The sequence below is a fragment of the Megachile rotundata genome, chromosome 4 (assembly GCF_050947335.1).
Source record: "Megachile rotundata isolate GNS110a chromosome 4, iyMegRotu1, whole genome shotgun sequence".
Classification (NCBI taxonomy): Eukaryota; Metazoa; Arthropoda; class Insecta; order Hymenoptera; family Megachilidae; genus Megachile; species Megachile rotundata.
In genome coordinates, this window is record NC_134986.1 from 10,473,789 (window position 1) to 10,500,409 (window position 26,621).

A 26,621-nucleotide genomic window follows, 5' to 3' on the forward strand; every position below is an offset into this window, starting at 1 on the left:
GTAAAATTATTGAAAACTTGACTTTGAAAATTGTGATTGTGTTTTCATAAAAATTTGCAAATTAATTAATAAATTCTCGACAGAAACCTTAAGCTAAAAAATATTAAAAATTACGAAAACTTGTAAGCGTCTACCCAGAAAAATAGCAGGTCCCAAAAATTTGATAAGACAATTTATCGCGTAGACGCGGGTAGCGTTCAGATGCTTGTCTTCGGAAGACAAATTCTATGATACGCTGTGCGGTTTATCGCGGCAGCAAAACGCGGCGAAAAAAAAGAAGAGGGATGTCCAAGTTGCGAGGCACGTAAATTTTCACCGGCGAAATATTTGAACGACGTGGAATCACAGTTTGAAAGTATCCGTGGGCAGAAGTTGGTGTCTGTTGCACGCTCTATTTCACGCGAGAATGCTGGCCCCACGATTTTTCACGAAAATGAAATGTCATCCGAAATGAGCGCGCCGTGTACATTCCCGACTTGCTTTTGATAAAGGATGAGCACTATTATTCTAATGGTGGCGCGGTCACATTCTACACGATTCTGCATCAACTGTAAATATTTTTCTTGACTTCTCGTGCGTTGCCGTTTCAAAATAAAACTTCCTGAAGTTTGGGAAAAATGCTCCACCGCGAAGGATCTCGTTTCGAACTTCGTCGTTGAAGTTCGAAGACGTGTTGGATAAAACTATCTGCTATTTGAAACTCTTGAGTATTTTTGACAATGTGTGTATTATTCTACAGGTGTAAAATTGTAAAGTTCAGGTCAATTTAGAATCAATTAGCTGCTATTTTAGCACAATTAGAGGCAGCAGATTAGGTTAAATTAGATGGGGTTAGGATTAGTTAATTTAGGTTACGGTAGTGAAATTTAACTCTTAATACTAAGTTAGGTTGGATAATGGTTAAATTAGGTTAAGATAACCGTAATCGTAGTTCAATTGTAGCTGGAATTTAGGTTAAGTTGAATTAGGTAAAATAGCTCGAATACAGCTGGAATGTTGGGTTAAATTGAATTTTAGTATAATCGGAAATTTCATAAAATGTAATGTGTATCTTGTACATACTGTGCTATGTATATTAAGTTATACAATATTTATATAAAATTATGTGTATAATATTCTGTATGTGTACCATGTTTTTTTACGCAATGATTTATTGTTAAAAATGTGTATATTCAGTAATATAATATTTATGTCTTACAACTTTAGATTACCTAATAAATCCTGATAAAGAGTACTACGCTATCATGGTAGAAATTTATGTACATGATCAGACATTATACCAAAATTCAATCTTTCATTTTCATTTTTTAATCTATCTATATATATGTATTATTAATTCGATACTAACACATCAAATTCTATTTCCATTTCTCTTCAAGTAATTAATTTAATTAAATTTTATAGTTTGAGCCACTGATGGCCACTATTGAAAAAGTACCTATGAAGAATATTTAATAAGATAGTACTTTGTTATAAAAATTTTCCATGAAATTATGAAACAGATTTATTTAGAATCACGTTGACATACGATAAGGCCATTATAATTTGATTAAAACCAATGTGCACATTGACCGACTTATTCGAAAATGATAGCATATCAAGCACTCGTTCGCGAACGGTACCAGTAATTTGCATACTATCTACCAAGTCATTTGAAAACAGTAGCACCTCGATAACCCGTTTAATCTTTCATAATTGTATTTATCCAATATCCACTGCGATTCAATGTTCAATTTCAGACCGCGCAGAATGAACTTTGCACCCGAACGTATTTTTATCGGAAGAAGATAGCAAATTTTTATTCTTTCTTACTGGAAACTTGATAAAATTTTTGCTATGTTTCAACACCAAATATACATCTTAAATTATTTATTTTTTAACTAAATATATGATGCTATGAATTTAATTTTGAAATACAGTGAAATATTTATAATGTTACAAATTAAATTTTACTGTGTTTCAACCCTTAATTTTAACTCTTATTTTAATACAATAAATTAAAACAGACGTTTTAACAATATCTATAATTTTATAATTTAAGTGAAGTATCACTTAACATTTTATATATAATTAAATATTTATAATGCCGCAAATTAAATTTTACTGTGTTTCAACCCTTAATTTTAGCTCTTATTTTAATACAATAAATTAAAACAGACATTTTAACAACATCTATAATTTTATAATTTAAGTGAAGTATCACTTAACATTTTATATATAATTAAATATTTATAATGCCGCAAATTAAATTTTACTGTGTTTCAACCCTTAATTTTAGCTCTTATTTTAATACAATAAATTAAAACAGACATTTTAACAATATCTATAATTATATAATTCAAGTGAAGTATCACTTAAGATTTTATATACAGTGAAATATTTATAATGCCGCAAATTAAATTTTACTATGTTTCAACCCTTAATTTCGACATTCATTTTAATACAACAACTTAAAACAGACATTTCATAACTAAATCTACAATTTCGTAAAATAAGTGTCTAAACACAGTGAATAATCTATAACATACAAATTAAGTTTCACTATGTTCAACCCTTAATTTCCAGCACCATAAACGTTCTTCCACACCTGAACCCCTAATTCATACCATTCGAAACTTGCCACAATCCGCCACTTCTACAATAAAAGAAAATCGGTAAAAATATGTGAACTTCAACTCGTTACATTAAACCGAAGTTCAACTAACCGTCAGCCGTTCTGACCGCGATATATGGCCGCGGTTCTCGTCATTCGTAAATAGAGTCTGGTACCACGAGGGGCCGTCTCGTTCGCCACAAGTCAAACACTCTCTAACGGAGAGGTCAAAATTAGCCGCGTTCTTCGAGATTTCCTGCTCGCAGCCGGCACGTTGTTCGCATGCTGAACCGCCGGTGGCGGACAAAGAGTGTAGAATCGTTAGTGTGTGTGTGTGTGTGAAAGCAAGTCTGCGGCGAGTGGGTTGGTTAGCAAAGGGGTTGCACAGCACGCGTGCGACCGGCTCTGACTAAGAAAAGTCGAAAATCTTAATTCGGGGGCGGTACCGGGGTTGCGATGCGATGGGCGGCGACTGGTAAGCGGCGATTGGCTTGGTTCGGCCAAAGGGTGAGAGATTTGCTACGGGGGTGGCGGTGATATGCGCCGTGACGCCGGCACGTCGGCGTGTTCACGTCTGCCCGAACCGGTCCTTTTGCTGCTCGAGGACGCCAGTCAACGCCGGGCGTCCCAAGCGTACAGTCGTCGGCTATTCTCGTCGTCGTCGCTCGACGATCGCGCGCGTGTTTCACCTCCTCGTGGTTATTGTTACCTTCCCTCCTCGATCCAAATCGATTACGACTCTAGGATGCGCTCGAGGGATGTAATCTTTTACAAAATCCAAACGTGAGTCCACTGATCCGAGCAAGTGCAACGTGCCGTTAGTTTGTTTACGTTGTGATCGACCGGGATGGAAGGTCGTCCGGAAACCGCCTCTGGAGAACGCTTCCGGTGCGAGAAGCTCGACTCGAACGGGCAGCGTGCGTGCGCGGATGAAAGCTGGTGCATCTCCAGGGCATCGTTTCGCGAACGCAACAATTCCGATCGTTCGACGGGCATCAGAGACCCCGGTGGTGTGTCTGTTCGTTGCGGATGCGGTTCTTACGCGGATCGTGATTGTGCTAGCGATTTCAACCTGCGACAGAGAGTTAGGCTCATGGTTAGAGAAGTCGGGGCCAATTTTGCGCCCAGGATGACGGCTGTCTTTTTGATCGCGTGCATCATGCTACTGGACAGCCGGCAAGCCTCTGCCGCTTTCACCACTGGTGAGTCAAATTCTTCTCACGTTTGACAACATACTAACTCATTACATAAAACTTTGAGCTTTTTATTTACATACGTTTGTCAAACGCTTTTATCGTGTCACTGAATTTGAACATTTTAACTAAGTTCATTGACACTTTCATGAATTTCTAACTTTCTAAAGGAAGTTCATGTTAAGTGTCATTCGTGTTTAAGGTTTGAAAGAATGTTCTAGTATTTGAAGTGATTGCCACGTTCTGAGAGGAAACAAATTCTGCGTTGTACATGATTAAAAAGTATAGAAATTTAACATGTGATAACTACTAATTAATACGAGGAAAAATGTTTGACCGGAAGAAATGTTATCTTTAAAGTTTGCACTGGTTCGCGTAATACGAGAAGATAATGTGCTTATGTCAGTCCAGTAAAATAGCAAAAACGATGATTGAAAATTTGTTACTCGCACATACACATTTGGTACACGTTAGTAAATGCGTGAAAGCACATATGTTCTCATATGTTAATTGATGTCCAACATATACAGTTTTGTACAGATGATGTTCATGCATACACGTGTCATATTAATAAACATATCTATTTACATTAACGTCAAGACGTTCATATATGTTTCATATATATTAATAAACATACCTATTTGCATTAACATCAAGACCTTCACATACATGTTTCACATATGCTCCTAAACACGTAAGGACATTTACTCCTTATGCAATGAAAGAGTAAAAAATAAATTTCACAATATAAAGATTTTTCAAAATATCAAAACACAATTTTTCCCCAAATATAAAGCTGTTTCAGCAACCGCTTCAAAGTTCACAAAAGGGTTTAAAAATCCGTCTAACAACAGAAACTAAAATTTTATATCATGCAACGTGCATAAAAGTGTGAGAAGATTAACAAGGTAGTGAAGTGAATTACCAGGAACAGTTTTGAAAACTTTTGGACAGTGTTATTGTTCAATTGGTTCCATAGATCGTTTATCAATCAGAGCGTACATGTATCGTAAACTTCATCACGATCCATGTATATAAACCGTCCACCATATGCGTATATACATATATACATATCCGTCACCTCTCTTTTTCACTGACAACACTCGTGGCTGTTTGAACAACGATTTAAACGCGCATCGTTCGATCAACGCGTAACCTCGGATTTCATTTTGGCTACGTTAAATCAGGAAACCGACAACGGCGCAAAGTGCTCCCGGAAATTATAGCCTGTCCAAATAGACGGTCAAAGGAGTGGGTTTTCAACGGTGGAAAATAAATTTCGCGACACTCGTGCACGCGGCTCAAATTGCCCAGGACGAGAACACAAAAGTTGTCGTTCGTTAATGAATTGTTTCTTTTTCGACGATATTGAACTCGATTTCGAGCGTTGCAACTTTCGAATAACTCGTTTCAACGAAGCTGTTCAAAGTTTTAATAGCTGTTGTGATTCGTGATCGATGTGAAGAGTTTAGCTTAATGGAGGGATTACGTATTTTCAAATTTTTTTATTTGTAAGTTTCGAATTCTTTAATTTTTCGGTTTTTGATTTTTCGATTCCTGAATCTCTCAGTTGTCAACTTTGTGAAGTTTTTAACTTCAGAATTTTTCAAAGTTTTCAATTTTCCAGTTTCCAATTTTCCGGTTTTCCATTTTTTAAGTTTTCCAATTTTCTAGTATTAGATTTTTCCAATTTTCCAGTTTTCCACATTTTCCAATTTTTAAATTTTCTACTTTCCGAGTTTTCCAGTTTCCAGTTTTCCAATTTTCTAGTTTTAGATTTTTCCAATTTTCTAATTTTCCAATTTTTCAGTTTCCAGATTTAGATTTTTCCAATTTTTTAATTTTTCAATTTTCCAGTTTTCCAATTTTCCAATTTTCCACTTTTTCAATTTTCAAATTTTCCCAATTTCCCAATTGCCAGCTTTCCCATTTGGTCCTTTTCAATTTCTCAATTTTCCAATGTATCAACTTCCTAATTTTTTAAATTTTCAATTTCTTCATCATCCAATTTTTCAATTTTCCATCTTCTAAATTTCCCACTTCCTTTTTACTAATTTGTAAAGTTCTCCAATTCTCCAGTTCTCAATACTTCACAAGTTTCTAAAATTCTCCAATTCCATCTTCCAAAACTGCCCAACGACATTTCAAAAATTTGCCCACACTCTCCACCGTCATATCAAAAACCATATCCAAAAATTAGCAATTACAAAATTCAGAATTTCATAGACACCTTCATATCTAAATTCGAGGAACATCCATTTGTAAATTACAAAATCCGATGAGCACACAAACACAAAAACACGAGAAATAATAACCATCAACCGATTAAAAATGTTTCCACCGTCAGAAACGTTGTTGCGAGTAAACGGTTCAAAGAGTTTCCGGTGATAATTCAATTCATCCATTTTGCAGCATCAAATTCATTTCGCAAACGCGAAACAATCTCTTCCTGGCCCTTTGTCCGTCGACGAGCCTTTGTGCACGTCGACGTCGTCGTTTTGAACGACACCTGGTTGCAAGCGTCTCCTTCCTGTAAGCGTCGTCGTCGCAAAAAGCTCGTTGCCGGTTCTAATACCGAGGCACAGCCTGAAATTACACTTCAATGGCGAAATTGCGGCCAGGAATGAGCTACTACGCGGCCTCCGTGTTACCCCATGCATAATTCATAAGCGACGCGTCACGGGGAAACCTCGGGCGATAAATATTTGTTTGAGGGCGGAAGGACGCAAAAGTGCATGCAAATGAATTGGCCCTAATGTAGCCCGGTGCTAGTTACACGCTGTTCTAAGCACACCTTGAGCACCTTCATCTTCAACGTCCTTCCTTGTCCTTCATCTCACCTTTCTGACATCATCTTTTCGAGGCTAAACGAGGAATATATTGAACCTCGTGTCAGCTATGTTCATGATGTTCTTTTTAACACCTTGACATTGTCGTTTCTGATATATATGACTGCTCGTGTGTTACACATTGTTACATTTATGACTACATAACTACATGTGGTATTTGTAACTGTATATGTAAGTCAGAACTAGTGAAGATCAGGAGATGTATAAATATGTATATGTACATACATGTATACATACATATAAACATAGATATGTATATGTACATACATGTATACATACATATAAACATACATTTGTATATATGGACATACATGTGTACATACATATATGTATACATATGTATATGTATACATACATATATATAATTAATAATCTTACTAATAGGTTAACTATTAGGTTAACTAATAGGTTAACTATCATATGTGGAGCACATATGAGTGGAGAACATATGAGCAGTGAGGAAGGACTACATCTTTATTCAATAGAAAATTAACAACTTCCATTTTGTATGCATATGTGAGATAACCACATATTCACATGAGATAACCTCACTATTATCACATACTATATGACCACATAATTAACTCTTAACACATCATTATTACGCAATGAACTTCTGCTAATGCATGTCGCATAATTAACTGGACTTACATACTTGCCACATAACCTGTCTTATCACATATGTGTAACGAACTAGCCTTAGCATACTAGGTTTAACATACTAGCCTTAATATACTAACTTAACATATTACATGATTAGCTTGTTCACTTACAATTATAATTACCTTGTAGATAAAAATTATCCTCTACATAAGAATGTTTTATCTGAAGCATTTAACTAAAAATTAAGAAAATGTAGGTACGAAATTTGACAAAGAAAGAAAATAGTAACCATCTTGTTATCGGACGCAGAATTTTCTTGCCGGTTGCTTCCGTTCATCTTGCAACGCGAGATGGAAACGAGTGGAAACGGGGATACTTTTGGATAATCGGATGAGAGCCAGATGAATATTCACGAACGCATACGTATGTGCGCGAAGGGAAAAGTAGGATAATCCGTGCCACTACTCGAGTCTGAATTTTTACCATTTCCTTCACCGGAGGCGAAAAGGAAATTATAGATATTGTTACGTATTTCGTGTCTCCTTCGATCATCCTCTGGAAATTTAACTAACGTCATACCGCGTTCGATCGATACGATTTTAGAATATTCCAGTCAAAAGAGGTTATGTTGGGTTCAACCAATGAGGCTCCCTTATTTATTTACTAACTGTTATTCCGGAAAACTGTTTCTTTATGTCTCGTCGTTTATGCAGCATCACGTATTGATCATTTGTACTCGAAATAAAAATCTGGTTTATCTTCAGGTTAAATGACATGACATATTTGCTGAGTATATGTGAAATGTTTAATATCAGTGACGGTAGACATATTCTTAGATTATTTATGTTTCAAGTGTTAGGTTAAAATATTTTATAGAAATACTGTCATTGTATTTCTGGATCACTAATATTTCAATATTTTTGTATTGTAAAATTTTTGCATCTTTGTACCTCAGTATCTAGTTTTTTGTATTCATATATTCTAAAACTCGTACATCCCAGTTTTCTACATCCACATTTTCTTGTATCCCCATATTATTATCTCCGTCCTTAAATCTTTGCACCCTCACTCAATGCAAATTTTAAAACAAAGAAATATTTTTCTCAACGTATTCGCAAAGGGAGACAAGAAAGGGTCTGCATTGATCAGAAAAAAGCGCCACAATGGCAGAATCATTGCCCTCGTCCCCAAAAGCTCGCATGTAATCCCTGAATAAGCCAATCCCGTCCGTCGTAAAATACATCGTAACGCAGGAAATATTTTTGCATCGGTCACGCCGCGTCCACGATTATCTACGGGTTGATCCTGCTTAGGGGTGGTTTAGAAAAAAAAGGAGGTCGAACAAGTGGTCGAAATGTGCAGAAATCGTTTGTATTTGCACCACGTAGCGCGCAGACCTCGCGAACACATTAGATATTAAATTTAGCCCGCTTACAACTGTCGCTGTACCTAATTAGGGGTGTGCTCCCCTAGCGAAACAGATGGCAGCCCTTAGGCGACCAGATAATTCCGTGAAGAGAAGAGTTCGAGGGGATGCTTCAAGAAAACTGAGCACGATGATTATTCTATCGAAACACGAGGGTGATACCAAAATATCGGGCTTTGTAACGGTTACTGCCACCCTGAGGGCGCGTGAGCTATGAATAGTTTCCAATTTGCAGATGTGAAGGTTACTGTATACAGATTTATAGGTTATCATATTGTTAATTTGCTGGATCTTCAAGTTTTCTAAATTTTTCAGTGTGGTCAAATATCAAATTTTCAATTTTGCAAAATTGACAAATTGACTACTAAATTTCTGTCTTCAGGTTTTTAAACTTTTGAATGTTTACATTCTTAACATTCTAAAATTCTCATTTTTTTAAAGTCTCAAACTTATATTTCTGTATCTCCAAATCTTCAATTTCTCAACCCTTGTATTTTTAAATTCTTAAAATTAAATCCTGATGTTCTGAAAGCCTCAGATTTATATTTCTAAATCTCCAAACTCTCAAATCCCCAAATTCCCAAATTCTAACTCCGTAATTCAGGATGAACTTCTTATTACTAAAATCTATTTTCAGAAAATATCTGCAACCTCGAGTTCGCTCTAATACACCTAATAATTACAAATAATCCGCGTTCATTTTGAAATTAACATTAGCGATCCGCAGAGGGGAATGTCGACAGGCAATAAGTAGCAAGTTTGGTTGCAAACAACGAAACGTATTTCGATAATAGTTTCCCGTGATAACACGGGTTACAGCAGAATTCGAAGTCTAAATCAGCTCGAGTTTCTGACGTGTACTAACTGCTAGTGACGTTAACCGTATACCCAGACTTTAACTCGCACAGGTGTATATTCGCGATACTTAACAGAGAAAGGTAATCCCACCCATGGCTATTAAATTAATCAGTCAAACTACCTAGGTACAACCATATTAGCGTAAACTTTCAAATAATTATATAAATCCTCCTTCACAATTTACCTTGAATTAAAAGCAGAATTTTCTTTCAGCCACATGAAATTTCAGTACTGATCTGGTTATTTGATCTTTTTTGGATTGTAAATGTCATATATTTAAGAGGGATTTTCTTGTATAATATGTTAAATGCTTTTGCTTAATTTTGATCTTCGTTTAATCGCTAACCACATATGTGCTTGCTCTTTTAGAACATGTGGTTATGTTCGATATGAATATTGCAAACTTAAATTTACACTTGTATTTAGTGTCATCTCACATTATATTTTTTAACTCCAAATGTACAGGTATTTGATGACCATTTATTTCAAATATGAAAGTAGAAAATAAGAGATGATACGTGAACTAACTCATACAATTTCGTATTTGGACAAAGTTAACCTATATTTTAACAAAAGCTTAATTTCTGTAATTTCACCCCTCAATCTATGATCTGACAGTCAGATAATCACTGTCGTATAAATAAAAAAACTTGAATTCGAAAATTCAGTTGCAAATTTATTTTTGAAATATTTGAACCGTACTGAATGTCATAAGGTTAAGCTAAGAAATTTCCAAAGCACATTAAAGTTTGAACGTCGAAGAAACTTCCTGGAACTAAAAATGTTATTCCTTAATTTAAAAATGTCCAAGTTTAAACGTCGACAAAATTTCTGATATGTATGTAAATTTGGAAAATCCAATTGTACGAGCATAGTGTTGGAAAACATAGGGAGGAAGATTATTATAGAAGCGATGGTGGATGCGGATTTTATACGGTGGTCATTCAATTTCGTGTGCTACTGTTCCAGGTTGGGCGAATATGGACAGATATATCGTCCCGAGAACGGATAATATGGAAAGGTTCTCATTGTCTCGATATCAGATCGACCCGAACGACGAGTAAAATCGTTCTACTATTCGCAACCGCTTTACCGGCGTACATTTACCGCGCTTAAATAGCTAGATGCGGTCTGAGAGAGTTCACCCCCATTCGGTACGCGGTATTATCTAATTTCGATGAATTATTAAAGGAGTTTGATAACAAATGTCGCCTCCAAATCGGTCCACGCTATACATCTTCCACCTCACAATCTGTTCCAAACTTTGCTTATCTCTTTCTCGGAGTTCTCTCCCTCGTACTCCATCGCCATATTCCTTGCACGAGATGTCTCGTAATTTCAGGATAATTCAAAAACTATTTAAATGATACGCTGCTACAAGTAGCAGTACTTTTCATGTAAACATATGTGCATTTTAAACATTCTTTTTTTTTAATGGACACATTTTTGCATTTTTAATTAATATTTTTGACAATGTTTGAAATGGAGTTGTTGAATATATAAGTTTCGGTGTTTGCAAATTTTTGCATCTTCGAATTTTCAAACTTGTAAATTTTCAAATTTCTTTCTCAATTTTTAAATTTTTCAATTCTGCAATTCTTTAATTCTTCAATTCTTCAATTCTTCAATTCTTCAATTCTTCAATTCTTCAATTCTTCAACTCTTCAATTCTCCAATTTTTTTCAATTGTCAAACTCAATTTTCAAAATTCCGAAAATTTCCCAAGGTCCCTTTTCAAACTTCCCTCTAACACCTTTGTAATACCACTTCGCACCTTCTCGAAAAACTTTCACCCCTAACTCTTTGTTTCTTTGAACATTTTACCGCTTTAGTTCCTTGAGCGACAGTTGTTCGTGCAATTGTAGCGACAGTTGCTCGATAAAGCATGTTATACCATTTTCAGGATTTTTTTTTGCTTCGAGAGAACAAACGTGTCGCTCCAGGCGGCGGACCGATGAAAACAGTTTCTTTGTTCGTAGTCGATCGATGGCTATTATTTACTATAATAAATACGTATGGCGTATCACAGCGTACTAATATTGTCAGAAACATTTTGTTTATATAATATTCCAAAATATTTGAGCAAACTCGTGAAGCTAACAGGATCGATTAATGTTTACTGTACTAATAATGAAAATCTGCTTTATACAGTTAATAGTGAATTGAACTAACATTTGTAATAATAATAACATAGACGTTTCATATCCAATAATTCGTGGAATATTTCACTTCTGTCAAGGAACATGAATTTTGGCTTTATGCTACAATTTGTGTAATTATTATTTGTGGACGTACAGGTTTGAGTGATTCAAAAAGTGATCGCAGAAGAAGTATTACAGCTAAGTAATTAATTATTGATTTTTAAATAAAAATAATGCACATGCTTATAAAAATTGTTATAATTTTTGGATGTTCTAAAGAGTGATTCAAAAATTGATTGCAGAGAAAAATATTACAGCTAAGTAATTAATTATTGATTTCTAAATAAAAATAATTTACATGCTTATAAAAATTGTTATAATTTTTGGACGTTCTAAACTTGAGCGGTTTAAAAATTGATTGCAGAGGAAAATATTACAGCTAAGTAATTAATTATTGACTTCTAAATAAAAATAATGCACATGTTTATAAAAATTGTTATAATTTTTGGACGTTCTGAAAAGTGATTCAAAAATTGATTGCAGAAAAAAATATTACAGCTAAGTAATTAATTATTGATTTTTAAATAAAAATAATGCACATGCTTATAAAAATTGTTATAATTTTTTGACGTTCTAAAAAGCGATTCAAAAATTGATTGCAGAAGAAAATGTTAGAGCTAAGTAACTGATGAGTCATTTTTAAATAAAAATTATTTATATACCTATATTATTTGTTATAACTTTTTAACGTTCTTTGGGTGATTTAAAAATTGATTGTTGAAGAAAATGTCAGAATTAAGTAACTCATGATTAATTATTAAATGAGAATGATGTGTATACACAATTAAATTCTTGCTAAATTATCTTGATAAATTATGGAGTAATTATAGACAAAATATTTGATAAATATTATTAAGGAAATAACAATGAGATGTTATACAGGATGTCTCACAACTACTGTTGACAAATAATCTCTGAACCTAATCTCATATTGTGAACCTAACCTCATATTGCGAACTTAACCTCATATTCATATTAAGAACTTTCATACAACTAAAATGTCACTATCGATTGTCGATACCCATACTTCATTGCTAAATAATGACATAGGAATATTATTATTACGACATAGTTCTTGCAAAAGTAAACGTTCACGTAAATCGCAAGTTAACTCAGAATCGATCCGAGTCCACATAACCAAAAACGATAATTTCCCTGTACACCCCGCATCATTCACTCGTAGATGTTGAAAGATAAAATAAATGACAAGTCTGAAGAGTTTTTCTCTATTGTCCGCGTGCTTTTCCACCCCAAGCCAGTTTTCCCTGAAACGACTCTGGAATCGAGGGAACCGACATTCGACCCATGGGAGACGGTAGACGCGGAATAAGAAAGAGAACGGAAAGAATGTCCAATGACTGAGCCATGATCAAAGATAATTTCCGTTCAAAGATTAAGGATTACTCCCGTGGGCCACGTGGCCCGTCTAGGAATCAAAGTCCGTCGAAATATAAAATGCATGAAGCGAGAATCCCTGGAGGGTACGTGAATCCCTCTGTGCTTGTGCTTTCAAACGTGTGCGAAACCCGTGGACCGTTCTTTCCTCTGCCTTCCACCCTTCGGTGAGGGTGGGGGTGCGTTTCGATGTGCACGCACGTACGGCCACCCGGAATGAGTATTGTACCGTCCGTGCCAATAATACTGGGGCTCGTGGTTCAAAATCATAATGTTCTACGGTTTGATGGACCTTGTTCGTGATTCTCCTGTGCGATTCCCTTCCTTTGGAAAGCGAGCTTTGAATTCGAGTTTTGAACATCGAATTTAATTTTGATGGATATTTTAATTGGGAGGTAGTGCAGGTTTTGAAATTTGGGGGTGTAGAGATGGAGGAAGTTAGGAAGGGGAGTTAAAGATTTAGGGGCGTAGAAATTTAGGGGTTTGGAAATTTGGGGATTTAGGAATTTAGGGGTGTAGAAATTTGGGGATAGAAGTAGGTAGGTAGAAATTTCGACATTTGAGTATCTGGGGGTTTTGGAGTTTGGAAACGTGGAAACTTGGAAATTTAGAAATTCTGGAATTTGGAATTTGGGGATTTAGAAATTTGGAGATGTGGAAGTTTCGACATTTGAGTATCTGGGGGTTTTGGAATTTGGAAACGTGGAAACTTGGAAATTTAGAAATTCTAGAATTTTGGAATTTGAGGATTTAGAAATTTAGGGGTGTAGAAATTTGAGAATGTGGAAATTTCGACATTGGAGTATCTGGGGGTTTTGGAATTTGGAAACGTGGAAACTTGGAAATTTCGAAATTCTGGAATTTTGGAATTTGAGGATTTAGAAATTTAGGGGTGTAGAAATTTAAGAATATGGAAATTTCGACATTGGAGTATCTGGGGGTTTGGAATTTGGAAACGTGGAAACTTGGAAATTTAGAAATTCTGGAATTTTGGAATTTGGGGATTTAGAAATTTAAGGATGTAAAAACTTGGGGATGTAGAAATTCAAAAATTTGAAAATACACAAATCTCCAAATCCCCAAATTCTCAAATCTGAGAAATCAATAATTTAGAGAACTAAAAACCTAAAAAAATACCACCAGTATTTTAATTTGAACTAAACACATATCCTCCATTTAATTCCTTGAAATAATAATTAAAAATACTTAATAAAAGTATAAATATTTAATAAATACTTATTAAAGTTACTTAATATAAATAAACTATTATACTCTTGTATTAATGTTATAGAATCTCATGTAACAGTATTACCACAAGAATCAATCGACTAAACCCTGAACTTACCGACCGTATGTTCGTCTTGGACCAACGAAACGATTTTCCATTACCATTCGATTGTGCCACGAATCGACGGTATCTGTTTCCCATTCGAGTTTCCCGGTTTCCGGCTCGTAAACATAACCGGGATCTTTCCCGGAAAACACCACCACTTGTTCGCATAACCGTTTCTTAGCGAGGGGTAGTTCGATCCGATTCAAAATAACGTCGTTTCTCCGTCAAGCAGTTTTCGTCGCTATCACCGATTACATTTTTTCTCGTTAGTCTCGATGTTATTGCGACAGAATTCTGAATATTAACAATTGAAACAAACTAAATAATTTCAGTAAATTATCTCATAATCATTTCACTAATTTTAAATTATCAAATTATTTTTGACTTTACGAAGTTTTCAAGTGCCTAAGTTGTTAAGTACGAGTGTCTTTGAATTTTGAAAGTCAGCTTTTGAATTTTTGGAGCTTGAAATCCATAAGTTACTAGATTTGGAGATTGTTAAATCTCTAGGTGGTTCAATTTGTAGATTAATATATTCTTGGATCTATAAGGCTCCCTAGATCCCTAGATCCCTAGATCCTTGGATCCCTAGATCCTTGGATCCCTAGATCCTTGGATCCCTAGATCCTTGGATCCCTAGATCCTTGGATCCCTAGATCCCTACATTCCTATATATCTAGATCTCTGAAATCTGCAGATTCCCAAATATTAAGGTTCTTAAATTTCCAAATCCCAAAATATTCATCTCCTCAAAGGCCCAATCTTCCAAATTTCCAAACCCACAAAAATCCAACATCTCAATTCCCTAAATCCCCAAAATTTTCAAATTCCTATATCCTCAAATTCCTAAATTCCTAAATTCCTAAATTCCTAAATTCCTAAATTCCCAAATTCCCAAATTCCCAAATTCCCAAATTCCCAAATTCCCAAATTCCTCATTTCTAATCTCAGCAACCTCAAACTCCCAATTCCCAAAATGCCTACCCCCAAATTTCCAATTTCCAAACTAGCCAAATCCTCCACTATCCAAAATAAGAATATAAAAATTCTCCACTATCCGAAACGTTAAATTCATCTCCGCAATCAGAAGGAACTCGTTCCACCCCTTTTGCGTCGCGACCCTAAAGGTGCGACTGCAACGGTTGTCGTCCGGCCGTGGAGCCTTAATCCGTCGGCGAAAAACTCCGGGCCCGTGTGTCTGAAGAAAGCTTCGCAACATCGAGTCGAAGAGTAAGAAAGAAAAGAAGAGGGTGTTTCTCGAAAAGAAATCCTCACGCGAGCGATCTCGACTCGGCTTACCAAGTTGGCGAAATACTCGCAGCTCCCTCATCCTCTCGTTTCCTCTTTCGCCTTCCACCTTTGCGCCTCCGTCGACCACCATCCTTCCTCTTTTTTCCTTCCTCCTTTTTTTTTCTACTTTCTTCTGGCCTTCGCCCGCCACACCCCCGATTGCGTACGCGTGGAAAGAAAGCTTCCTCTTTGGGGATACCCGGCACGACTGACTTTAAAGTTCTTTTAGTTTCAAGCCCTGTCTTGTCTGTTTCTTCTTCACCTTTTTTTACCAGCGATCTCATTTGGAATCAACATCGTTTGGGTTGTTAACGAGCACGATCGATCGAGATAGAGTTGAAAGTTTCGAGAGTGATTTTAACCGGAGGGTATTTGTAACCTGACTGTACACTTGTGACGTTTATAGTTCAGGTACAAATCTGTATATTTGGAGTTTAATACTATTAAGGATATTATAAAGGATCTACGTTAAAAATGTACTTAACATTTCAACTTTTCTTATTTTGACATTATTGGTACTCTTGAACGCAACTGTCGAGAAATTCATAGGTTAAGAGGTTATGTTGCAAATGGCCGACGTAGAGCAGTGTAACTCTACAGATGAATTTCATATTTTTAGGTTAATGAATATGTTGCGAATTGAAAATGTTTTCTCTTGGGACCACATTAAAGTAATGCAAATTTCAGACACTATGAGATATTAAGTTTTGAAGGGAGACATTAAACTACTAGGTTCATCACATAACTTCACATACGTATGCTACCTTACAAAAATAAGTATTATTAGATATCTTTGAAGTGAAAAATAAATATATATAACAAGGCAAATCTTAATAGAATTCAATCATTATGTCAACTAATAAACATATTGAACATATTATGTATCAATCATACATACAGGATATCTTACAACAAGTGTACGTACGTATGTATGTATGTATGTATGCATGTATGTATATATGTAGTATGAGTATGTGTCGCATATGTATCAATCATACATACAGTGTGTCTCATAATTACTGTACGTATGTATGCATGTATATACGTATGTATGTATGTGTTATGAGTCACATATGTGTCAATCATACATACAGGGTGTCTCACGATTAGTACACGTACGTACGTATGTATGTATGTATGTACTGTGTATATGTGTCACATATGCACTCTTGTACACATAACCTACAAATTCCTATTCACATAACTACTAAAATGTCGATTAAAACGTACATATAACCTCAACTATTTCCAACCCTTCCAATCCTAAAATGTTCCACCTAAAATGTACAAACGTCCACAACCTTACACATATGAAACTTTCACGAAGTATAAAAATGTAGACAGGCAACAATGAACGTCGTTAAATTATTCAGAAACGGAAGCGTCCATCGAAAGCTTCAAAATTTAATCACGCATAATACGGACATAATTCTTTCGTATCCTGTAAAAAAAATGATGGCAGGAAGAGGTTTCGTTGTTTTTCCATAAAATGGTCCGCGCATGCACGGCTTATACCGATCCATGGGGATCGCTTTGAGTCGGTTGGAGCCGCGGAATTTGGATTTAAAAACCTTGCAATTCGTCCATCAGGACGGACGCTTTGCGTGGCTGCAATTTCGTCGGGTACTCGCGCGGGCGTGTGTGGGTCTGCGCTTTCGGCGGAAAAACGGTGGCTCGCGAAATACGCGTATAAACGCGAGCAAAGGTTGCAGATGTAGATTGTTAACGGGAGCTCAATCAACGTACATATATGGGCGTGACGTGGGCACCAGGTGATGGAACGACACGGCGAAAAGCGAAGAGGCAGAGGAAGAGGAAGCGGAACACAGAGGAAAATAGAGGGGCGTTCCGTGTGACCACTAGATTAGTTTTGTTCGAGGCAATTTGAATTTAGATTAGTTGTCGCAAATTGTCGCGGCCGATCGTCCCGCGCCGATGGTACGCGCGTTATTTCTCCGCGACGGCGATGCTCTCTTTGTATTTCGACCACAATCCCTCTCGCGTGAAACACCCAAACGTACCCTTGCGTACGATTTCTGCAGAAAACCCGATTTCCCTAGGGAAAATATCACAGTCCTCTACGAACGTCCTTTGTTATTTTTTTTCAGTTCCTCTGGAATTTCGGAATTTGAGAGTAGTTTCATTTAGGGACGTAGGGATTTGGGTCTTCTACAATTTGGGATTTTGGGATCTAGGGATTTTGGAATCTAGGATTTTAGGATCTAGAATTTTAGGATCTAAGGATTTTAGGATTTAGGACTTTGGGATCTCGGATTGTGGGATTTAGAATTTTGGAATCTGGAATTTTGGGATTTAGGAATTTTGGGATCTAGGGATTTTGGGATTTAGGATTTTGGGATCTAGGAATTTCTGTATCTAGAAATTTCTGGATCTAGTAATTTCTGGATCTAGGAATTTCTGGATCTAGGAATTTCGGGGTATAGAAATTTTGGCAGAATAGGGACTTTGGAATCTAGGAGTTTCCAAATCTCGAAAATCTCTACATCTCCAAATCCCTAGATTTCCAATTCTCCACATCTCTAAATCTCTAAATCACCAAATCACTAAATCCCTAAGTCACCAAACCACTAAATCTCTAAATCACCAAATCTCCAAATATTCAAATCTACAAATACTAAATTTTCTTCAAAAATGTCCAAATTTCTAAAAATGCTGAAATCTCCAAATCTCCAATAACAGTGATTTTTCCCCTGGTTTTTATATGTCTGCTTGGGAACGAGTTGTAACAATAATCCTTTATTTGTCTCTGTCGTATTTGTATTATTGTATTTCAATAACGTGATAAAAGATCGTATCGCGGAATAGCAGGCAGAGTTACAATGCCTCGAATCACAAAGTACATTCAATTTAAAACAAATTTCCGGAAATCTTGTTGAAGTCCGCTTCGTATTGCTTAACAAAACCGTTGAATATTTTTGCAGAGGTAGTCTTCCGTTAAATTATAATTCCAACGGTTCAACTTCAACCATCGTTTTTCCCTACTTGTCCTTTAGTTTCTTCTTTTTCAACAAGTTTCCTCAACGTTTACTTTAAAGACCTAGAAATTATCGTACAAAGATGTCTCTGAACACAATATTTTTCAGACTCAATAATTCTTGAAGTGGGGGAAAACTGCTGACACAATATCGTTAACCAAATTGCTAACTTTATTTCTTTTGCAAATATTCTGATTGATAAATATCATCAGTGATTTTATGGATCTATATTGATTACGATATCACGACACGAGTTAGACTACAACTGTTTATTATTTAATTACATTATTTTTTATTATGGACAAAGCGTAGTAATACAACGCGTAGTAATACAGCGTGTGGATATCTAACACGTAGTAATTTAGCGCGAACATATTCAACACGTAGTAATCCAGCGCGTAATAATGCAACGCGTGGTAATTCTAAGCGTAGGAATCTAATGCGTGGTAATTCTAAGCGTAGGAATCTAATGCGTGGTAATCTAACGCGTAGTAATCCAGCGTGTGGATATCCAACGCGTAGTAACCCAGCGCGTGGATATTCAACGCGTAGTAGTCCAACGCGTAGTAATGTAACGCGTAGTAATCCAACGCGTAATAATGCAACGCGTGGTAATTCTAAGCGTAGGAATCTAATGCGTGGTAATCTAACGCGTAGTAATCCAGCGTGTGGATATCCAAGCGTAGTAATCCAGCGCGTAGATATTCAACGCGTAGTAGTCCAACGCATAGTAATGCAACGCGTGCTAATTCTAAGCGTAGGAATCTAATGCGTGGTAATCTAACGCGTAGTAATCCAGCGTGTGGATATCCAACGCGTAGTAATCCAGCGCGTGGATATTCAACGCGTAGTAGTCCAACGCATAGTAATGCAACGCGTAGTAGTCCAACGCGTAGTAATGCAAAGCGTGGTAATTCTAAGCGTAGGAATCTAACGCGTGGTAATCTAACGCGTAGTTAACCAACGTGTAGTAATCCAACGCGTAATAATCCAACGCGTAATAATCCTCGCGCTCTGATTGGTCCGTGTTTTTCCTTAATAATTCAAAAACGAAGCGTCAAACCCCATTTCTGCAAAGGGAAATCTTATTAAGAATCACGTCAGCTACCCCGCATTTCAAGGACCCACACTACTTGTGAGACACCCAGTATACAGTTACCCTGCTTTTATAAAAGAAACGGTGATCACGTGAACAGAGTGAATTCGAGCTCGAAGCCATCGTGTTTCAGATGGTCTTGGAAGTACGGAAAGAACTTGTAACCCTGAAGAAGCAATATTGGTTCGGTAGTAGGAGTTACCAAGCCACAATTCATTACGAAAATCGATTCGGTCGCGGTAGTAGCTGATTGGAGATGGTCATTGGATCTCTTCTTGTCTTTTCCTCCTTTTCTCTCCGCATTTTCTCTCCCTGTCTCTTACAATCCACCTCTTTGATTCGCTACTTTCATTTCGAACCTTAAATTTGGCCAACGGTCGATGTAAAACTATTGTTTCGCGGAGAGAACTTTCTTCGTCGTAATTGTAAATTTTCTTCCTCTGAAGAAGAAGAATAATACTGTTTTCAATTTTCTTTTTGGAGCAGTTTTTTTGAGGAGAGTCGTGGATAATGCATGAGTCAAAATGGAGAAAAAATTGGGTGGCGATGGTGTTACTTATTCGAGCAAGCAAGTCATGCGGCAAACGCAGACCCTTCAGAAGGGAATTTCTGAAATATGCGAAATATTCGAGGAACGACGCGTTTACAATGTGTTCCTCCGAGCTGGAGAGACTTCGTGTCGAGATTTAAGCACGATCTCTCTTCTTGAAGAGAGTTTCATTGATAAAGTTCGAATACTTTATCCTGCATTTATAGTCCGTTATGAACTTATAGCTTCACTCGTTTTTATTTATGTTATGTTTATTCTGAATAAATTTCATTCGAATAGTTCAAACGTCTTTTGAGGTTATTTTCTTTCTTTCATATTACTATTCAACTTGTCTTAAAGGAGTAAAGTTATTCAATTTGTCTGAAACAACAGATTATTCAATTTGTCTCAAACTACAGGTTCTTCAATTTGTCTGAAACAATAGATTATTCAACTTGTCTCAAACAACAGGCCATTCAACTTGTTTCAAACAATAGGTTATTGAACTTGTCTCAAACAACAGGTTATTTAACTTGTCTCAAGCAACAGATTATTCAACTTGTCTTAAATTTAATAATATGAAAGAATAATTGAATTATTTGGATTAAATTTTGTTCAGTAATATAAATGAAAACAAATGCTCAACTTGTTTGCAACAATAACTTATTTGTCTGTTGCGAATTATTCAGAATATAAGTTTACCATGCGACACTAACGCTCAGCGCGTGAACTAATCAAGATGGCCGCCGTCCATGGAAGCACAATGTGTATCATGTTTAAGCAAACATTACTTATAAAAATAAATCAGTAAAACTGTATATCTGGAAAAATGTCTAACATCGTATAATATTTTGTAGCATAATCTTAAACAACATTATATATTTTAACTGTCTTCGTGTTTATTTTAATGAATTTATAATATAAACTGAACGTTCGAAGCATCCTTGCATCCGCCATATTTGATTTATGAACTGGCGACGTGTGAACGTTAAACCTCTTTAAGTTCTCTTTTTTAAAGTAATTACTGTACCTATTAAAACTATTAGGGCAATTAAGACTAATGTACCTATTAAATTTAATGTACTTAAAAAGATCTGACCGTTCGTACGAATGGACGCTACTTTCCGTCAGAATTCTGGCTAGAATTTGTCCTTTCTAGTGGCACGTACAATCCTCTGTTTGCCTCCGAATGATTCATAATTTCGGCAAACTGTACAATGACGGTCAACGACGTAATACACGCGAATTCAGTCCAAACATACCCTAAAGCAACGCGTTTCGCTTTGCTCTGTCGTTTCGGCGCGATAAATAATTTACACCTTCCCTCATTGTGCGAGTTTCCATCCGAATACAGGTCACGTTACGCACAACAACTGTTTTCAAAATATTAGGTTGGTGCATATGAAATAGTGGATTTCGAAAATTGAATGTTTGATAACAAATTATTGACAACAAACATACCTATGACATATTAGTTTGCAGATTAAAAAGGAGTAGACCGGAGAACAGTACGCTTTTCAATAAAATGCTTGATCAATAATTATGAAAAGGAAGATTGAAGCGAGAGCAAAATGTTGAAGATTTACAAAATTAATTCCAGCTGAAAAATTATTATAAATTTGCTAAATTATACCTAGTAGCTCAAAGTTTCTCTCTGTAACTTTTCAGGAGAGAAATATCAAATACGAAGTTTAAGTTCACCCGAACGTTAGAAAGTTCGCGGTGAAAAACAATTTGTCGCATTATGAAAAGTGACAGTTTGAGTAAAATTTCCGCGATTTCCAGGCTCTTGAATATTCGGTCACGCGCAAGCTTAGGGAACACGATAGAAACGAAATAGCGCGCAACAGCGTAAAACAATTCCAACGCGTTCATAGTTTAAACGCACGAAACTCGAGTGGTAAAATTTTTTTGTCCCGTCGGAGTTACGAGAACGACAATAAAGTTTTAAGGAACCCGGTACGATTTAACTTTCCATGCACCGCCAGAACAACCGGCCGCTTTCTTATTTGCACGCAAAGCAAAGAGATTTCTACGGTTGATTCACGTGTTCAGCGATTCGACTTTTTATGACAACCTCGGTTTTACGATTCCCTGACAGAACGACTGCACACGCGTTTTTTGTTTCTATCCATCCATTATCGGAGGGGAATTCGAATGTAACCGTTAAATCTCTGAACGATGATACTTCTGCGACAATAGATGACATTGTAGAATTATTGTCGGAGGTCTTTAAATTCATGTTAGATGTTCGTTTGGAAGTTATATTGTAAGTTGAATTCTGAGAAAATTTTATGTATGCGATTTCCATATGATCATATTACTATGTTACATATTTCCAAATCCCCGATTTTCATATTCCGCAATTCCCACATTCTCCGATTCCCACATTCCCCAATTTCCACATGTTCCAATTCCCACATTTCCCAATTTCCATATTCCCCGATTTTCACATTCCGCAATTCCCACATTCTTCCATTCCCACATTCCCTGATTCCCACATGTGCCAATTCCCACATTTCCCAATTACTACATTTTCCAATTCCCACATTCTTCTATTCCCACATTCCCCGATTCCCACATGTGCCAATTCCCACATTCCCCAATTCCCACATTTCCCAATTACTACATTTTCCAATTCCCATATTCCCCGATTCCCATATTTCCCAATTCCCACATTCCCCAATTCCCACATTCTCCAATTCCCACATTCCCCAACTCCCACATTTCCCAATTACTACATTTTCCAATTCTCACATTCTCCAATTCCCACATTCCCCGATTCCCATATGTCCCAATTCCCACATTCGCCAACTCCCACATTTCCCAATTCCTGCATTCTCCAATTCCCACATTCCCCAATTCCCACATTCTCCAATTCCCATATTCCCCAACACCCACATTTCCCAATTCCTACATTTTCCAATTCCCACATTCCCCAATTCCCACATTCTCCAATTCCCACATTCCCGAATACCTACATCCCCAATTCCCACATCCCCATTTCCCAAATCCCCAAATTCCCAATTTCCCTTACTACACTATTCATTAAGGGTACATTTGAAGTCTCTTTCATATAAAAGTTGATACTGCTTGTTGCTCAAATGTACTACATAATTGAATTAGTTTGCACCATGATATAATATCGTAAATTATTTCTAATAGTGTAGTTTTATTTATTTCGTAGGTAGAATTTAGTCAGTGAAATAAATAACAGAGGAACCAAAAGGTATCCGAAACGATCGATCAGTCGGCAGGGTGGGCAGTGATGTTCCTTTTAAAAATTCGGCAAATAAAAAAAGATCGAAACGGAAAAACGCAGTAAAACCCGTCGGAAAAAAGCAAAACAAACTATTGGAGTCTCAAAAAAATGCCGGCAGTAGGAGGAGGTGATGGACCAGGAACAACGGGAACAAAGGGTGGCCTCGGACCAGGGTGGGCACTCACACCAGCCAGTCGTGCCGCCGTATTGTCCAGGCCGGTATTTGTGATATTAAACTGTTTAATCACCGAACTATAGAAAAAGCACAACGACGCCGGCGTCGTGGCCACGGCAGCCACTCTCGCGGCCGTCCCCGTGCACGTCGCATCCCGCATAGCTCGTAAATCTCACCCCCATACCATCGTCGGCGACCCTCGTGGCCCACCTACGACGCTTATACGCCGATACAACGTGCTCGTTGTGGCCGATCCTGGGCCACGGCTATACACACCGACGAGAACGAGGGGGTTAAACTTGGAACGAGCGGTGGTGAGATCAGGGGGCGGACAAACCCCATAGAATTGCCGACACGCGCGGGCTAAAACCCCCTGGGGGTGAAACACGGACAATGACGATTGTCCAAGCTGTAGGCATCGATTCTTACGTACTGGGACCAATTATCGACACAAACAGAACTACGGAGCATTTCGATTACGATTGCTAATTTGGAAAGGTGGAATGTCTGAAAATTTGATTTGCTTGGGTAGGGGAGAAATGGGCTTGGAGGAATAAGGGTATTTCGGTTTTGTATTGTTGACACTTGAGTGCTTTAATTTTGTGGACTTGGGAGTTTATATATTTGAATGTTCCAAATTCAAGAATTTGGGAATTAGGAAATTTAGGAATTTGCGAATTCGAAATTTGGAATTTGGGAATTTGGAAATTGCAAAAGTTGGGAATGTGGGAATTGGGGATGTAGGAATAGGGGCTTGGGAATTGGGGATTTGGAAATTGGTGATTTGGGAATTGGGGATTTGGGAATTGGAGATTTAAGAATTGGGGATTTGGGAATTGGAGAATGTGGGAATTGGGAAATGTGGGAATTGGGGAATGTGGGAATTGGGGAATGTGGGAATTGGGGAAAGTGAGAATTGGGGAATGTGAGAATTGGAGAATGTGAGAATTGGGAAATGTGGGAATTGGAGAATGTGGGAATTGGGAAATGTGAGAATTGGGAAATGTGGGAATTGGGGAATGTGGGAATTGGAGAATGTGGGAATTGGAGAATGTGGGAATTGGGAAATGTGAGAATTGGGAAATGTGAGAATTGGGAAATGTGGGAATTGGGGAATGTGGGAATTGGAGAATGTGGGAATTGGAGAATGTGGGAATTGGGAAATGTGAGAATTGGGAAATGTGGGAATTGGGGAATGTGGGAATTGGAGAATGTGGGAATTGGAGAATATGGGAATTGGGAAATGTGAGAATTGGGAAATGTGGGAATTGGGGAATATTGGAATTGGGGAATGTGGGAATTGGGGAAAGTGAGAATTGGGGAATGTGAGAATTGGGGAATGTGGGAATTGGGGAATGTAGGAATTGAGGAATGTGGCAATTGGTGATTTGAGAATTGGAAACTTAGGAATTAGGGATTTGGGAATTGGAAATTTTCACCACATCTCCAATCTTCTCTCCATTCTCCAAAATCACCTAATTCCTTTTAATTCCATATTGAAGCAAAATAAAAGAACATAAATTCATTTACCCACCTGATAAAAGCGTTACCAATAAAAGCTAACAAATTGTCCCACCCAATAAAAACTCATTTATATCATTTAACCCATGCCTACATTGAATCGCTATCGGACAATTTGTGTAGAATTACACAGTCGCAAGAAACGATCGATTACATCGAAACTATCGGAGCGATTAACGTCAACGGTAGATTGCTATAGAATAGATAACACAGAAATATCGCGTTGAACGTTTATCGAACTACATATTATCAGCACGCAAACGACGTTATTCTCTTTCATAAACAGGCATCCGCGTCGCGACAGATGAATAGCAATCGCAGGCTGGGAATTATTCGTATGAAAAGGTGGCGGATCGAAAGCGACGTGGACGAAGTGTTACAACGTCGGTTATATGTATTTTTCATTCGCTCGTAAATCTCAGCGTTTGAATATCAAACGTGGAACGTAGGTGTGTATGGGTGTGCATACATATATGTATATATAGTGAGGATTGCAAAAGTATAAGCGAATATAAAGGAATGCTAACAACATTTGCATTTTATGAGGCTTTCAGTACGCCCGGTAAACGATATCAGATATATCGCCGATCTATACGCCATAGTTTGACGAATTTCGGTGTTAAATACCCATTATTTATAGGGGAGTGTCGTCTATTGTGGAGGGAAAACTGTGCATGGCAATTTATATTGATTTTTATATGTGGTCTAAAGTTGGATATTTTCAAGTTTCAGTAGTTTTGCTGTTTTTTTAACCTAACCTAACTTTTCAATATCTGGAGCAGGCGTTTCAGAAGGCCTTTTCAAGTTTCAAAAGGAAATGATTTTTCATTCCTTTTGCAAGTGCAATCCATACTCAACTCATGGAATAGTGAATTTTATGTAATTTTATGAAGTAACAAGTTGTAGGTAATAAATTTAATAACTAATACATTAATTGTGGGAAATAAAAGTAAGGGAAGTAGGAAGTGAAAAGGGAGAGGACATTTGAAATATAAGGAAAATGAAAATATTCTAACGTTCTAAATTCGTTCCAAGGGGATTTGAAAATTTGGATATTTGGTACATTTAGGAATTTGGGAATTTCGGAGTTGGACAATGTGGGAATTGACAATATGGGAACTAGGGAATGTGGGAATTGGAGAATGTGGGAATTGGATATTTGGGAATTGGGGAATGTGGGAATTGGGATATGTGGGAAATGGAGATTTGCGAATTGGGGAATGTGGGAATTGGGGAAAGTGGGAATTGGGAAATGTGGGAATTGGGGAATGTGGAATTGGGGTGTGTGGGAATTGGGGAAA

General features: G+C 37.0%; 1 protein-coding gene across 2 annotated transcripts in view; it reads left to right on the forward strand.

The window, feature by feature from the left end:
- Positions 1 to 3,202: 3,202 nt before the first annotated feature.
- The window catches only part of LOC100880785 (lachesin), a 292,742-nt gene continuing 269,323 nt past the window's right edge, over positions 3,203 to 26,621 (forward strand). Inside the window, exon 1 of one of the 2 annotated variants that reach the window (XM_012281448.2) lies at positions 3,203 to 3,795. In XM_012281448.2, the coding sequence (XP_012136838.1) occupies positions 3,441 to 3,795 (355 nt within the window). In that variant the 5' untranslated portion in view covers positions 3,203 to 3,440. The remainder of the gene's footprint in view (positions 3,796 to 26,621) is intronic. The other variant, XM_003701653.3, reaches the window with a different exon arrangement.